General features: G+C 47.6%; 1 protein-coding gene across 1 annotated transcript in view; it reads left to right on the forward strand.

Annotated features, from left to right (window-relative positions):
- Nucleotides 1–17,290, forward strand: part of LOC108794729 (very-long-chain 3-oxoacyl-CoA reductase-like) — a 33,174-nt gene that overhangs the window by 14,965 nt on the left and 919 nt on the right. Inside the window, exons 2-10 of the mRNA XM_018565819.1 lie at nucleotides 634–680; nucleotides 761–836; nucleotides 2,110–2,220; nucleotides 4,468–4,532; nucleotides 5,834–5,878; nucleotides 10,126–10,160; nucleotides 11,568–11,649; nucleotides 14,739–14,804; nucleotides 16,077–16,226. Coding sequence (XP_018421321.1) covers nucleotides 634–680; nucleotides 761–836; nucleotides 2,110–2,220; nucleotides 4,468–4,532; nucleotides 5,834–5,878; nucleotides 10,126–10,160; nucleotides 11,568–11,649; nucleotides 14,739–14,804; nucleotides 16,077–16,226 — 677 coding nt within the window. The remainder of the gene's footprint in view (nucleotides 1–633; nucleotides 681–760; nucleotides 837–2,109; nucleotides 2,221–4,467; nucleotides 4,533–5,833; nucleotides 5,879–10,125; nucleotides 10,161–11,567; nucleotides 11,650–14,738; nucleotides 14,805–16,076; nucleotides 16,227–17,290) is intronic.

Below are 17,290 nucleotides of genomic sequence, written 5' to 3' on the forward strand. Positions count from 1 at the left end.
CCTCCCTCTCTTCCTCCCTCTCTTCCTCTCTCTCTTCCTCTCTCTCTTCCTCTCTCTCTTCCTCTCTCTCTTCCTCTCTCTCTTCCTCTCTCTCTCTCTTCCTCCCTCTCTTTCTCTCCTTTCTCTCTCTTCCTCTCTCTCTTCCTCTCTCTCTCCCTATCTCTCTCCCCCCTCTCTCTCTCTTCCTCTCTCTTCCTCCCTCTCTCTCTTCCTCCCTCCCTTCCTCTCTCTCTCTTCCTCCCTCTCTTCCCCTCTCTCTCTCTCTCTCTTCCTCTCTCTCTTCCTCTCTCTCTCTCTCTTCCTCCCTCTCTTTCTCTCCTTTCTCTCTCTTCCTCTCTCTCTCCCCCTCTCTCTCTTTGTCTCTCTCTCTCTCTCTCTCTCTCTCTCTCTCTCTCTCCCTTCTCTCTTTCTCTCATTTCTCTCCTCTCTCTCTTCCTCTCTCTCTTTCTCTCTCTCTCTCTTTCTCTCTCTCTCTCTCTCTCTCTCTCTCTCTCTCTCTCTCTCTCTCTCTCTCTCTCTCTCTCTTTCTCTCTCTCTTTCTCTCTCTCTCTCTTTCTCTCCCCCCCTCCATCCCAGTAAAACTGTTGACATATTTTTTAAAAACACTCTAAACATTTCTTGTTTCCTCTCCAGTGGTAACGGGAGCGACGGATGGAATAGGGAAATGCTACGCTAAGGAGGTACGGTCATAATGTCGGCATTGCCTACACTTCCGGTGATCCACTTTATCCCAATCACACGTATCTTTTCTTCTCAATAGTTGGCCAAGAGGGGATTCAATGTGGTCCTCATCAGTCGGACTCTGGAGAAGCTTCAGAAAGTTGCGGCAGAGATTGGTAAGAGTTTGGGTTCATATGTCCCCATAGTAACAAAAAAAAGTTTATTTGACTCTAATAAAAGTGTAAACTTTTTGCTGTAAATGTTTTGCCTTTTTGGGCTTTGAGTAGCGCGGGGAAGAGTTATTATCGCCCAAAAACTAAACACTGTCATGAGGAAGTCACAATAAAAAACAGAAGTACCTCCTGGGTGGGCCCCTTTTAGAAATCCACATTTGGCCCATCAGAAGTCTCCATTGGTCCTCTCAGATGTTCCCCCCCTGGGCCCATCAGAAATACCAAGTGGAGCCATAAGAAGTACCCACTTGGCCCATCAGTAGCACATCTTAAGTCTATTAAACATACCCTCATGGGTCCATAAGAAGTACCCTCTGAACCCATCAAAAGTACCTCCTGGACTCATCAGAAGACTCCCAAGGCCTATCAGAAGTACCCCCCGCACCCATAAAAAGTACCCCCTGGACCCGTTAGCATTACCGCCTAGAACCATCAGAGGTACACCCTGGACCCACTTAGAATACCCTCTGGGCCCATCAGAGGAACCTCCTGGACCCATCTGAAGTAATTACTGGACCCACTGGAAGTATTTCCTGGGTGTATCAGAAGTGCCCCCTGTGTCCATCAGAAGTACCCACTGGAACCATCAGAAGTAAATGTCTGGGTCTATTAGAAGTACCCCTGCCACTCAGAAGTACCCCCTGGGGCCATCAGAAGTATGGCCTGGGTCTATCAGAAGTACTTCCTATGTCCATCAGAGGTTTCCCCTGGGCCTATCAGAAGTACCACCTAGATCCAATTGAAGTACCTCCTAGGTCCATCAAAAGCACCCCCCGGGCCCACCATAAGAAAACAACATTTAACCCTTAAACAATAACCGTGTGTATTCTCAGGATCTGTATTCATACCAAACATTTCCTCCTGGATACAATGTAAACTCTCCTTCTGTGCTGAACATCACATCATTGCTGGAGGGGAAACTCTGCTCCTACAAAGGGTTAATGGAAGAACAGGCGGTGTCATATAACCCTTTCCTCCCCAATGGATGTGCAGGAGTCCTCCATCAATGAAAGTCCCTGGAAGGACGGGCCGTATACTAGTGATTGCCCAGATATAATGAGCATTGTATACTTCATCATCTTATGTCTATGAGAGTCCTGATCAGTGTGACGGGTGCTTCTCGCTGCGCACGTCCGCTGACACATTTTAGATCGTTTTATATGTTGGAATTGTCCAGATCTGTGACCAGGTGATTTATAGTAATCTACTTCCACAGAGCAACAGAGTGGGCGGAAAACCAGAATCATCCAGGCAGATTTTACAGGGGGGGCCGAGATTTACCCCAAGATTGAGGAGGGCCTGAAGGACCTGGACATCGGAATCCTGGGTAATAACATTCTATACGGTGACTGCATCTTACTGTCAGGACAGGATCAGACAGAGCTGGGATCTATAATGTGGAGACATGTGATTGGATGTGATCAGGACAGGATCACACAGAGCTGGGATCTATAAGGTGGAGAGATGTGATTGGATGTGATCAGGACAGGATCACACAGAGCGGGGATCTATAATGTGGAGAGATGTGATTGGATATTATCAGGACAGGATCACACAGAGCTGGGATCTATAATGTGGAGAGATGTGATTGGATGTGATCAGGACAGGATCACACAGAGCGGGGATCTATAATGTGGAGAGATGTGATTGGATATTATCAGGACAGGATCACACAGAGCGGGGATCTATAATGTGGAGAGATGTGATTGGATGTTATCAGGACAGGATCACACAGAGCGGGGATCTATAATGTGGAGAGATGTGATTGGCTGTGATCAGGACAGGATCACACAGAGCTGGGATCTATAATGTGGAGAGATGTGATTGGCTGTGATCAGGACAGGATCAGACAGAGCGGGGATCTATAATGTGGAGAGATGTGATTGGCTGTGATCAGGACAGGATCAGACAGAGCGGGGATCTATAATGTGGAGAGATGTGATTGGCTGTGATCAGGACAGGATCAGACAGAGCGGGGATCTATAATGTGGAGAGATGTGATTGGCTGTGATCAGGACAGGATCAGACAGAGCGGGGATCTATAATGTGGAGAGATGTGATTGGCTGTGATCAGGACAGGATCAGACAGAGCGGGGATCTATAATGTGGAGAGATGTGATTGGCTGTGATCAGGACAGGATCAGACAGAGCGGGGATCTATAATGTGGAGAGATGTGATTGGCTGTGATCAGGACAGGATCAGACAGAGCGGGGATCTATAATGTGGAGAGATGTGATTGGCTGTGATCAGGACAGGATCAGACAGAGCGGGGATCTATAATGTGGAGAGATGTGATTGGCTGTGATCAGGACAGGATCAGACAGAGCTGGGATCTATAATGTGGAGACATGTGATTGGATGTGATCAGGACAGGATCACACAGAGCTGGGATCTATAAGGGGGAGAGATGTGATTGGATGTGATCAGGACAGGATCACACAGAGCGGGGATCTATAATGTGGAGAGAGGGGATTGGATGTTATCAGGACAGGATCACACAGAGCGGGGATCTATAATGTGGAGAGATGTGATTGGATGTTATCAGGACAGGATCACACAGAGCGGGGATCTATAATGTGGAGAGATGTGATTGGATGTTATCAGGACAGGATCACACAGAGCTGGGATCTATAATGTGGAGAGATGTGATTGGATATTATCAGGACAGGATCACACAGAGCTGGGATCTATAATGTGGAGAGATGTGATTGGATATTATCAGGACAGGATCAGACAGAGCTGGGATCTATAATGTGGAGACATGTGATTGGATGTGATCAGGACAGGATCACACAGAGCTGGGATCTATAAGGGGGAGAGATGTGATTGGATGTGATCAGGACAGGATCACACAGAGCGGGGATCTATAATGTGGAGAGATGTGATTGGATGTTATCAGGACAGGATCACACAGAGCTGGGATCTATAATGTGGAGAGATGTGATTGGATATTATCAGGACAGGATCAGACAGAGCTGAGATCTATAATGTGGAGAGATGTGATTGGCTGTGATTAGGACAGGATCAGACTGAGCTGGGATCTATAATGTGGAGAGATGTGATTGGATGTGATCAGGACAGGGTCAGACAGAGCTGGGATCTATAATGTGGAGAGATGTGATTGGATGTGATCAGGACAGCATCACACAGAGCTGGGATCTATAATGTGGGGAGATGTGATTGGATATTATCAGGACAGGATCAGACAGAGCTGGGATCTATAATGTGGAGAGATGTGATTGGATATTATCAGGACAGCATCACACAGAGCTGGGATCTATAATGTGGAGAGATGTGATTGGATATTATCAGGACAGGATCAGACTGACCTGGGATCTATAATGTGGAGAGATGTGATTGGATATTATCAGGACAGCATCACACAGAGCTGGGATCTATAATGTGGAGAGATGTGATTGGATATTATCAGGACAGCATCACACAGAGCTGGGATCTATAATGTGGAGAGATGTGATTGGATATTATCAGGACAGGATCAGACAGAGCTGGGATCTATAATGTGGAGAGATGTGATTGGATATAAAGTGAATAATTTTTTTTTACCCTTTTCAGTAAATAACGTCGGAATGTCCAAAGCGGCTCCAACAGGATTCCTTTCTTCTGGCGATCTAAACAAGGCGAGTGTTTATTTTTCTCACTTTTAAGGTTTCACAATGATGATTTTTGTTAGTTACCAACAATAATTAAACATTATTTCCTGAAGTGTAACTAAAGGGAGCGCGTATATTTCAGTGCTGGACAGAGCAGGAAAGGGTTTGGACCTCTGCTGGGCTTTTATTGCTACGTAAGTGAAAAAACAAAAACAGCACCAGGTCTGGAGAACCCCAAAAACCATCATTGGCTTCACAAATGACAACTAGAAGATATGCACATCCAACACGTTTTGGGGGGTCATAATCCCCCTTCATCAGGGCTTAAGCCATGAGCAATGGGACACTGATGGACTCTAAGCTCTGTGCACAATTCTATTCCTCAGGCAGGAGTGGAAACTCTTGGTGTGAAAGTTTCTTTGTCAGCAGTTCAGCGTTTGTACAAATATCATTTCATCTTTGAGATTAAGTAGCCAGAATGTAAATAATAGATCACCGAGTTTTGGTGCGAAATATAGTGAAGCCCCATGCCGGCCCCTAGAAGCAGGGGCGTCCTGAGGCAGGTTGTCACCCGGAGCGGGTACCGAGTGGCACCCTGCAGTGGCTCCATTGCGCATCCGTGTGACGTCATTGCGCACGTGCAACGTTATCGCACATGTGCTTGATGACATCACGGGCTGTAACCTGCTGGTGGCCATCTTGGTGATGGGCGCCGGTGTTCCGTTGCAGGGAGAGGAGGGGGCATTCACCCGGCGGGATAAGGTATGCCGCTGTGGCACCTCCTCTCTTGAGCAACTGTCGGGCTCTCGGTCCATGACCGAGTGCCCGGCTTTTCAGAGTGGGTGACACCAAAATGACCATCAGTCAGTGAAAATATACCTCCTGGGGGGCAGTTTAATACCTTTATATTGGCCGTGGGGTTTCTTTAATTTGCAGAGATCAGATTTAGAAACTTCACTTTAAGATCAAAGAATTCTACAAACTGTACACATGGCGCCTATAGTGTCTTCCAGTCGTAGTCGCTGGTCTGTGAGCTCTCACACACCTGTACGTCAGCATTAGAGGTGACTTTTATTCAGGGGCGTATCTGCTGTGAGGCAAAAAAGGCGTTTGCCTCGGGCGGCAGATTTCAGGTGGGCGACAAAAATGCCACCTCCAAAACAGCAAGGCGAACCGGGCTGCACGAAATAGAGCAGCATCGGCTGCCTCAGGAACTCACGGAGGCGGCGAGCAGGAGAAGGAGGAGGCGGGTCCAGCTTGTGTCGGGCGCTTGCGAGGCGGAATAGAAAACAAACACATTACAATTCTTTTTTTTTTTCCTGTCACAGAGCATCACGGACATGATGAACTGTAATGTATTGTCAATGCTGCATGTAAGTCTATCATTTATTTCTATGTCATGTATAGAAGGGAGCTATGAGTCTGCCCTCCTCCTGCAGGGTGATACAGACAGAAGGGAGCTATGAGTCTGTCCTCCTCCTGCAGGGTGATACATAGAAGGGAGCTATGAGTCTGTCCTCCTCCTGCAGGGTGATACATAGAAGGGAGCTATGAGTCTGTCCTCCTCCTGCAGGGTGATACATAGAAGGGAGCTATGAGTCTGTCCTCCTCCTGCAGGGTGATACATAGAAGGGAGCTATGAGTCTGTCCTCCTCCTGCAGGGTGATACATAGAAGGGAGCTATGAGTCTGTCCTCCTCCTGCAGGGTGATACATAGAAGGGAGCTATGAGTCTGTCCTCCTCCTGCAGGGTGATACATAGAAGGGAGCTATGAGTCTGTCCTCCTCCTGCAGGGTGATACATAGAAGGGAGCTATGAGTCTGTCCTCCTCCTGCAGGGTGATACATAGAAGGGAGCTATGAGTCTGTCCTCCTCCTGCAGGGTGATACATAGAAGGGAGCTATGAGTCTGTCCTCCTCCTGCAGGGTGATACATAGAAGGGAGCTATGAGTCTGTCCTCCTCCTGCAGGGTGATACATAGAAGGGAGCTATGAGTCTGTCCTCCTCCTGCAGGGTGATACATAGAAGGGAGCTATGAGTCTGTCCTCCTCCTGCAGGGTGATACATAGAAGGGAGCTATGAGTCTGTCCTCCTCCTGCAGGGTGATACATAGAAGGGAGCTATGAGTCTGTCCTCCTCCTGCAGGGTGATACATAGAAGGGAGCTATGAGTCTGTCCTCCTCCTGCAGGGTGATACATAGAAGGGAGCTATGAGTCTGTCCTCCTCCTGCAGGGTGATACATAGAAGGGAGCTATGAGTCTGTCCTCCTCCTGCAGGGTGATACATAGAAGGGAGCTATGAGTCTGTCCTCCTCCTGCAGGGTGATACATAGAAGGGAGCTATGAGTCTGTCCTCCTCCTGCAGGGTGATACATAGAAGGGAGCTATGAGTCTGTCCTCCTCCTGCAGGGTGATACATAGAAGGGAGCTATGAGTCTGTCCTCCTCCTGCAGGGTGATACATAGAAGGGAGCTATGAGTCTGTCCTCCTCCTGCAGGGTGATACATAGAAGGGAGCTATGAGTCTGTCCTCCTCCTGCAGGGTGATACATAGAAGGGAGCTATGAGTCTGTCCTCCTCCTGCAGGGTGATACATAGAAGGGAGCTATGAGTCTGTCCTCCTCCTGCAGGGTGATACATAGAAGGGAGCTATGAGTCTGTCCTCCTCCTGCAGGGTGATACATAGAAGGGAGCTATGAGTCTGTCCTCCTCCTGCAGGGTGATACATAGAAGGGAGCTATGAGTCTGTCCTCCTCCTGCAGGGTGATACATAGAAGGGAGCTATGAGTCTGTCCTCCTCCTGCAGGGTGATACATAGAAGGGAGCTATGAGTCTGTCCTCCTCCTGCAGGGTGATACATAGAAGGGAGCTATGAGTCTGTCCTCCTCCTGCAGGGTGATACATAGAAGGGAGCTATGAGTCTGTCCTCCTCCTGCAGGGTGATACATAGAAGGGAGCTATGAGTCTGTCCTCCTCCTGCAGGGTGATACATAGAAGGGAGCTATGAGTCTGTCCTCCTCCTGCAGGGTGATACATAGAAGGGAGCTATGAGTCTGTCCTCCTCCTGCAGGGTGATACATAGAAGGGAGCTATGAGTCTGTCCTCCTCCTGCAGGGTGATACATAGAAGGGAGCTATGAGTCTGTCCTCCTCCTGCAGGGTGATACATAGAAGGGAGCTATGAGTCTGTCCTCCTCCTGCAGGGTGATACATAGAAGGGAGCTATGAGTCTGTCCTCCTCCTGCAGGGTGATACATAGAAGGGAGCTATGAGTCTGTCCTCCTCCTGCAGGGTGATACATAGAAGGGAGCTATGAGTCTGTCCTCCTCCTGCAGGGTGATACATAGAAGGGAGCTATGAGTCTGTCCTCCTCCTGCAGGGTGATACATAGAAGGGAGCTATGAGTCTGTCCTCCTCCTGCAGGGTGATACATAGAAGGGAGCTATGAGTCTGTCCTCCTCCTGCAGGGTGATACATAGAAGGGAGCTATGAGTCTGTCCTCCTCCTGCAGGGTGATACATAGAAGGGAGCTATGAGTCTGTCCTCCTCCTGCAGGGTGATACATAGAAGGGAGCTATGAGTCTGTCCTCCTCCTGCAGGGTGATACATAGAAGGGAGCTATGAGTCTGTCCTCCTCCTGCAGGGTGATACATAGAAGGGAGCTATGAGTCTGTCCTCCTCCTGCAGGGTGATACATAGAAGGGAGCTATGAGTCTGTCCTCCTCCTGCAGGGTGATACATAGAAGGGAGCTATGAGTCTGTCCTCCTCCTGCAGGGTGATACATAGAAGGGAGCTATGAGTCTGTCCTCCTCCTGCAGGGTGATACATAGAAGGGAGCTATGAGTCTGTCCTCCTCCTGCAGGGTGATACATAGAAGGGAGCTATGAGTCTGTCCTCCTCCTGCAGGGTGATACATAGAAGGGAGCTATGAGTCTGTCCTCCTCCTGCAGGGTGATACATAGAAGGGAGCTATGAGTCTGTCCTCCTCCTGCAGGGTGATACATAGAAGGGAGCTATGAGTCTGTCCTCCTCCTGCAGGGTGATACATAGAAGGGAGCTATGAGTCTGTCCTCCTCCTGCAGGGTGATACATAGAAGGGAGCTATGAGTCTGTCCTCCTCCTGCAGGGTGATACATAGAAGGGAGCTATGAGTCTGTCCTCCTCCTGCAGGGTGATACATAGAAGGGAGCTATGAGTCTGTCCTCCTCCTGCAGGGTGATACATAGAAGGGAGCTATGAGTCTGTCCTCCTCCTGCAGGGTGATACATAGAAGGGAGCTATGAGTCTGTCCTCCTCCTGCAGGGTGATACATAGAAGGGAGCTATGAGTCTGTCCTCCTCCTGCAGGGTGATACATAGAAGGGAGCTATGAGTCTGTCCTCCTCCTGCAGGGTGATACATAGAAGGGAGCTATGAGTCTGTCCTCCTCCTGCAGGGTGATACATAGAAGGGAGCTATGAGTCTGTCCTCCTCCTGCAGGGTGATACATAGAAGGGAGCTATGAGTCTGTCCTCCTCCTGCAGGGTGATACATAGAAGGGAGCTATGAGTCTGTCCTCCTCCTGCAGGGTGATACATAGAAGGGAGCTATGAGTCTGTCCTCCTCCTGCAGGGTGATACATAGAAGGGAGCTATGAGTCTGTCCTCCTCCTGCAGGGTGATACATAGAAGGGAGCTATGAGTCTGTCCTCCTCCTGCAGGGTGATACATAGAAGGGAGCTATGAGTCTGTCCTCCTCCTGCAGGGTGATACATAGAAGGGAGCTATGAGTCTGTCCTCCTCCTGCAGGGTGATACATAGAAGGGAGCTATGAGTCTGTCCTCCTCCTGCAGGGTGATACATAGAAGGGAGCTATGAGTCTGTCCTCCTCCTGCAGGGTGATACATAGAAGGGAGCTATGAGTCTGTCCTCCTCCTGCAGGGTGATACATAGAAGGGAGCTATGAGTCTGTCCTCCTCCTGCAGGGTGATACATAGAAGGGAGCTATGAGTCTGTCCTCCTCCTGCAGGGTGATACATAGAAGGGAGCTATGAGTCTGTCCTCCTCCTGCAGGGTGATACATAGAAGGGAGCTATGAGTCTGTCCTCCTCCTGCAGGGTGATACATAGAAGGGAGCTATGAGTCTGTCCTCCTCCTGCAGGGTGATACATAGAAGGGAGCTATGAGTCTGTCCTCCTCCTGCAGGGTGATACATAGAAGGGAGCTATGAGTCTGTCCTCCTCCTGCAGGGTGATACATAGAAGGGAGCTATGAGTCTGTCCTCCTCCTGCAGGGTGATACATAGAAGGGAGCTATGAGTCTGTCCTCCTCCTGCAGGGTGATACATAGAAGGGAGCTATGAGTCTGTCCTCCTCCTGCAGGGTGATACATAGAAGGGAGCTATGAGTCTGTCCTCCTCCTGCAGGGTGATACATAGAAGGGAGCTATGAGTCTGTCCTCCTCCTGCAGGGTGATACATAGAAGGGAGCTATGAGTCTGTCCTCCTCCTGCAGGGTGCTACAGACAGAAGGGAGCTATGAGTCTGTCCTCCTCCTGCAGGGTGCTCAACCTTCATGTTTTGAAATATTGTTTTCATTACATCGATATTATAGAAAATAAATTATTCTTTGTTTTCTATTTCTAGATGATTCGAATCTTACTTCCAAGAATGGTGGAAAGGTAAAGTTCACACTTCCATATAACTTTTATATAACTGCTCTTTCCATTTTCTTTTATCACTGCCGCTGAAATTGATTGTCACTTTGACCCCAATACCTATTACACAATCAGACAGACGTTCAGAAAACACATTTTTATAACTGAAGTTCAACAGATGTATGACCAGCTTCAGTGCCATAGTTCCCCTATTTCCCGTCTTTGAGTTTTGAGTGTTTCCCCTACCCAGCAGAATTGCGCATTCTATAAAGTAGACCTCCAGTAGGGAGCCCATAAGCTGCACACCCGATTGCTCTTCTGGATATGGTTGGGCACTAAAGGGCCAAGTCACCCCCTAGTCTCCTGGAACCCACAACACAGAGATCAGAGACACCTTCATCCCAGCAACATTCTCCTCCCATGTACATACAGAATCATGGATTCTACACCGCCGGTGATTCCATGGAAGCCACTACAAGGTGCACCAGAAAAGGACATTGGGCGTGTCCCCCTATAGCTGGGATACTTTCTTCTTATTCTTTCTCTTCTTTTTCTCTGTCTCTACATCTCTTCCCTCTTGCTGTCTCCCTTTCATCTCTTCCACTATTTTCTTTCTTTCTCTCTTTCTTTTCTCTTTCATCTTCCTCTCTATACCGCCCCTTTTTATCCTTCCCCTTTCCTCTCTCTTATACTTTCTTTCTTTTTTCTTTCTCTTTTTCTATTTATCGCTTTCTTTCTTTCTCTCCTTATTTTCTCTTTCATCTTCCTCTCTATACTGCCCCTTTATCCTTCCCCCTTCCTCTCTCTTCTACTTTCTTTCTTTCTTTCTTTCTTTCTTTCTTTCTTTCTTTCTTTCTCTCTTTCTCTCTTTTTTTTCTGTTTCTTTCTTTCTTTCTCTCTCTCTCTCTCCTTTCTATTTCTCTCTCTCTCTCCTTTCTATTTCTCTCTCTCTCTCTTTCTCTCTTGTGTCTCTCTGCTTTGTTTGTGTCTGGATTCTCTTTCTTTTCTCTTTCCTCTTCCTCTCTATACTGCCCCTTTATCCTTCCCCCTTCCTCTCTCTTCTACTTTCTTTCTTTCTTTCTTTCTTTCTTTCTTTCTTTCTTTCTTTCTCTCTTTCTCTCTTTTTTTTCTGTTTCTTTCTTTCTTTCTCTCTCTCTCTCTCCTTTCTATTTCTCTCTCTCTCTCCTTTCTATTTCTCTCTCTCTCTCTTTCTCTCTTGTGTCTCTCTGCTTTGTTTGTGTCTGGATTCTCTTTCTTTTCTCTTTCCTCTTCCTCTCTATACTGCCCCTTTATCCTTCCCCCTTCCTCTCTCTTCTACTACTCTCGTTCCTTCTCTCTCTCTCTCTCTCTCTCTCTCTCTCTCTCTCTCTCTCTCTCTCTCTCTCTCTCTCTCTCTCGTTCTTGATATGACCCTCTTTGTCCTCTTCCTAGGAAGAAAGGTCTCATAATAAACATATCTTCTGAGGCGGGCACTCACCCTTATCCAAGGATCACCCTCTACAGTGCCACAAAGGTATGAACAATACAAAGACACACCCTTGTATAATACAGAATATAATGTCAGATTCACATTACAGGGATCCTTAAAGTGACATTAAACCCTCAGATTTTTTAACATAAAGCAATACTGTAATGTGCGCCTTCCTGTAATCCATGGTAGTTTCCCTTCTCTTTGATGCTCTTCCTTTTAAATCTGTATCTGTTCTCATGCTGGGGGAGAACTTCCCTTTTCAGCTCAGGGCCTCTTCCTGTAGTGCTGGCTCAGGTTACAGCCTATACAAACGGATACACAGACACCGTGTGAGACAAGGGAGTCTGCTGAAAAGGGAAGTTCTTTCGAAGCATGAGAACAGATACAGATTTAAAAGGAAGAGCATCAAAGAGAAGGGAAACTACCATGGATTACAGGAAGGCGCACATTACAGTATTGCTTTATGTTAAAAAATCTGAGGGTTTAATGTCACTTTAACCAATGTAACATTTTTGAAATGTTCTTCTGGAGAGCAGAAACCACAAGACGCCCGCTGATACCTTTATAAGAGGCTTTTGTGCCCCTCTGTGATTTGGTTTCACCTTGCTGCGCTGACTTTTCTGCCTGATTAAGCTCCACCAAGGTCCATTCTCTGTCCAGTGGAAAAACCACGAGATGCCCGCTAATAAACATTATTAGAAGATCCTCTGCTGTACTGTACCCCGCTTTATTTTAGTTTTACTTTGTTACTCTGATTTGTCTTCATAACTAAGCTCCACCAGCATCCATCCCTTGTCCGGGGAGGAGCCCTGACTGACCACTGAGGCACCATTTCGGAGAGGGTTCTGGTGGAGCTTGGCCATGAAATCAGAAGTCAGGCCGTAGTAACAAATTATAACTAAATCAGAGAGAGGAACAGGAGAAGATTTCCTGGGGGATTACAGTAACAGCGGGTATCTTGTGGTGTCTGCTCTTAGGCAGGACTTTTACTTCAAAGCTTTATAATGGAGCGCAGGTTCACTTTAAAGGCTCATTATGCTGAAACACACTGTGGAAAATTAGCATTTTGAATGCATTGATGGAGGATCCCTTCACAAAGCTTTAGAATGGATTAAAACTGTTGCAGCACATTAAGGCGCATGTTCCCATGCATTGTATTAAGGCAGCACGGGCTGCCTAAGGCATCAATACGCACAAAAAACCTGCATGTGCCACTCGTTGTGACACAGCGCACCACAATGCACAGTAGTGCGTTACTCTCATTGTGGTGCGCTGCGACGCACATCTGTTGGCAAGGTGTGTCGGGATGCCATTAAGAATAAATGGCACTGCAGCACAGCAAAGCGCAAATGGTGCGTATTTGGTTATTGCAGTAATGTATATGTGTTACTGCGGCCCAACAGTTTGAACGCAACATCAACACAGGAATACGTCTTTTTATATTGAGCCTCGTGTAACTATGTACAGGAAGCTACTAAAATTCACCGTGCAAGACTTATTCCCAACGCATTGCAATGCAACATGGTGCAAGCGTTGCTGACACTGGGTGTGTTTCCTGACCAGGAGGGTAGTTAGGCACCAACCTTTGAAGTGGCTGATGATGTGTCTTATCACCAGCTAAGCCAGAGATAGAGCGCTATAAGACTTACCTGTCTGTTAGTTACTTGTCTGTTGCCGACCTGATTGACCTAACTAACTACACTCCTGCCTGCCTCCTGCCAAGACCTCTGTCTGAACCAGACTAGTCTCTTGCCTGCCTCCTGCCTTGACTCCTGCCTGGACCTGACCATTTTCCCACCTGCCGTCTGCCAAGACTTTTCTCTGGACCTGACTACTCTCATACCTGCTGTCTATCTTGACCCCTGCCTGGACCTGACTATTCTCTCGCTTGCCACCTGCCAAGACCTGTGTCTGAACCTGACTACTCTCTCCCCTGCCTCAATCCATATCTGGGTCTTCCTGTTCTCTCACCTGCCAAGAATATCTGCCTGAACCTGACTACTCTCTCATCTGCCTCAACCCCTCCCTGGGTCTTCCTGTTCTCTCATCTGCCAAGACCTGAGCCTGAACCTGACTACTCTCTTGCCTGCCTCAACCCCTATCTGGGTCTTCCTGTTCTCTCACCTGCCAAGACTTGAGCCTGAACCTGACTACTCTCTCGCCTGCCTAGACCCATGTCTGTGCCCAACTATTCTCTCTCGCCCGCCACCTGCCAAGACCTGTGCCTGAACCTGACTACTCTCTCGCCTGCCCAGACCCATGTCTGTGCCCAACTATTCTCTCACCTGCCAAGACCTGTGCCTGAACCTGACTACTCTCTCACCTGCCTCAACCCCTATCTGGGTCTTCCTGTTCTCTCACCTGCCAAGACTTGAGCCTGAACCTGACTACTCTCTCGCCTGCCTAGACCCATGTCTGTGCCCAACTATTCTCTCTCGCCCGCCACCTGCCAAGACCTGTGCCTGAACCTGACTACTCGCTTGCCTGCCTCAACCCCTACCTGGGTCTTCCTATTTTCTCAACAGCCAAGACATCTGCCTGGACCTGACTGCCCTCTTCTCTGAAGCCTTGTGAACAGCCTCAGCACTGTAGCCTTCATGTTCCTGCCAATCCCCTTGTTGAGGTGATCCTGAGGGTCGCGACCCAGTGCCAGTTTGCACCAAAGAAAACCAGGACCCCATAGAGTTCCCGGCTGCAAAAGCAGCTCTGGTGAACACCAGCTATCACTCAAACTCCATGGCTCAGGTGAGCCCCCGTCACCTGCCAGGGGCACCATAACAGAGCTGAACAGAAAGCACAAACACGCTTATGTTCACATTGGGTAAATATAAAGAGAAAGCCTGAAAAAAGAAAACGAATGTAGTCACCACATCTAAGGACTGGTATGCTGCAACATGTCACATTTTTGTTCTTGGATTTTAATACACTTTTTAGGACTTTCGGGCTTTTATTGTGCAGCTGAACTATGTCTAATATTCTCTGTGAGCAGCAATTGTGATTTTTGCTGACCGTTGCAACCTGCACTGAGATAACTGAACAGGAAGCTGGTTGTGTTCACAAAAGTGCGTTCCTCTCTGGCGTTTATATTCAGCCCTGCTTAATAAGGCCCTCTCTTATCTGTCTCTTACCAGGTCTTTATGGATTACTTCTCCCGCAGCCTCAACATCGACTACCAATCAAAAGGTGTCACTGTGCAGGTAAATCGGTAGAATGCATCTGTAATGTATTAATTTGGTATCTGACATCAACTAGTGGACTGTGACCCCATGGAGCTGGACCATCGTTTTGTTCATATTTACAGTATATGACCTCAGGATTATAATGATCAAATACAAGCAGTGCAAGTACCTGAATCTGACCTGACCTGCAGTCCCTGGACAGCAGAGTTTAGACGAAGTGATGGACAAGCAGCACAAGCAGCCAATCATTTCATGTGCCGACAAGCCCCATTTAGCGCCATCTAGTGGCCATAAAATATGTAATGTGTAATACTGCAATATGGCCACAAGATGGTGATTAAAGGGGCATAGGAAATAAGTATATCTATTATTGGCTCAATCTAGTGGCCATAATGTGATATTACAAGCAAAAAAATCATAATGAATTATACACAGAAAAAAACATCAGTAACAGGTCTATTCAGAAAAGGGGTAAAGAGTTTGGAGAAGTGAACCATCTAGGGCAACATAGCTAAACTGGAACTGGAAAGTGAGCTGAATTGCAGAATGTTTCCAAATCAGCGATTGTTGTCCTAGATTGTTCACTTCTCCTGCCTTCTCCAAACCCTTCAACCTTTTTGTGAATAGACCTGTTAAAGAACGTTCATTTGCGCATATATTCACATATAACATAACCTTCACAGACATGCGCAGGGCTGTTATCTATCAATTATACCCTAATTTATTTAATATTGCCTTTATTCCCCTGTCCTAGCTTTTCTTTTTATTAACTGTTTGTATAGAAATGTTTTACATTTCTGTAATGCCTTAGCTTTTGTAATGCTGAATTAAAGACCACAGTAGGGGCGCACGTTTGCTTCCTCGCCTCTGGTGCCAGTGGACCTTGTCCCATTGGAATACCGGCAGCCCCCCTCGTACACAGGGCTGGATTTCCCACACGGCCAACCAAGGCCCGGCCTCGGGGCAGCAGGGAGTTGAGGGGCAGCAGGGGTGCGGAATTCCTATCATGCCTGGACGGGTAGTTGTTTTCTTTGGGCAAGCAGAGCTAAATGTACAGCGGGGAAGCCGCAGCTTGTTTTGTACAAGTGATCTTGGCGACATTGTATGCAGCCTGCAGGTCCGCCACTCTTAATGTTAGGGGAGGGGGGGGTTTGGCAGGTTGGGAGGCGCATTGAGGAACCTGGCCTTGGGGCAGCAGAGAAAGTAAATCCAGCCCTGCTGGTACAACCTCGTCAATTGAGTAAGCATGGGTAAGCATGATCGTATTCTCATTGGAGTCTGTCCCTACAGAGCGTGATGCCCCTTATGGTCTCCACCAACATGACTCTGAATACGAAACCGAATCTGCTGGTGAAGACGGCCGACGATTATGCCCGGGAGGCGCTGAACACCGCGGGGCTGACCAGTCGTACCAGCGGCTGCTTATCCCACACCATCCAGGTACAGACTGGCTTCTCCATCTCCCTTTATATCTCCAATACCAAATTGAAACTTCTTTTTGTCCTATTCACAGATTGATAGTCAGGTGGTCGCAGCTAGGTGAAAGGACCCCGCTCAGCTATAGGAGGGATGAATGAAGAGGAATTCCTCCATGTTCCATTTTGGAAATATTTCAAGCAATTAAACAAAACTGATTCTTAGATGATGTTCTTGAAAGTGGAACTCCTGTTCCGATAATCCCTTGTTGACTTTAGACTCCTGGCTCCTCTCTATGAAGATGACAGATGTTGTGTAAATTCCGGTGTTCTATCAAAGTTTGTGACTGCGTTAGAATGTGTGACCAGCAAAAAGTTTCCCAGCACACTCACCAGCCAGCATGCAAAAAAAATCCTGTCTCACCGCTAAGGTTAAAAGCAGAGGTTTGGATACACGTCTTCTGAATATGTGAAAGCCGCACAGCCGCGTCAAGGCTCCTCTGTATAGTGCAGTCCTAACACAGTGGTGATTAAATACCACCAAAATAAAGCTCTATCTGTCCCCAAAAAATGGTATAAAATTCATTTCAGTACAGCGTTGCATGACGGAATAAACGTCAGTGAAAGTATCGCAGCGCTGAATACTGAAAAATGGCCTGTCCAGGAAGGGGGTCTAAACACCTGGTCTTGAAGTGGTTAAAGGCACAGGTACGCACAAGGGACCCCGCACATCACCATGGCAGCTGAGGCCCCCCATCCGTCACTGCACCAAATCAGTCAAGCAAAACAAATGGTAAACGCACTCATCAATTCGTCACCAGCTTTACAGCAAGGTGCACACGGAACGGCTTCAAACCGTAAAACAGCAAAAAGTTTCCAGCCACCATGCAAAAAAACCTGTCTAACCGCTAAGGTTAAGCAGAGTCCCATGGTCGCACATTTTAACGTAATCCCGCTCAGTTTTTCGGCGGTGGAATATGTGACCATCAAAAGGTGAAGAATTCCAAGGCTTTCTCAGCTGTTCCGGGGCAGATCGGCATCGCAGATGGTATGTGCAGGAGAACCGATCGGCCCTGGAACAGCTGATCG

The sequence above is a fragment of the Nanorana parkeri genome, unplaced genomic scaffold, assembly GCF_000935625.1.
Source record: "Nanorana parkeri isolate BGI_ZX_2015 unplaced genomic scaffold, ASM93562v1 scaffold890, whole genome shotgun sequence".
Lineage (NCBI taxonomy): Eukaryota > Metazoa > Chordata > Amphibia > Anura > Dicroglossidae > Nanorana > Nanorana parkeri.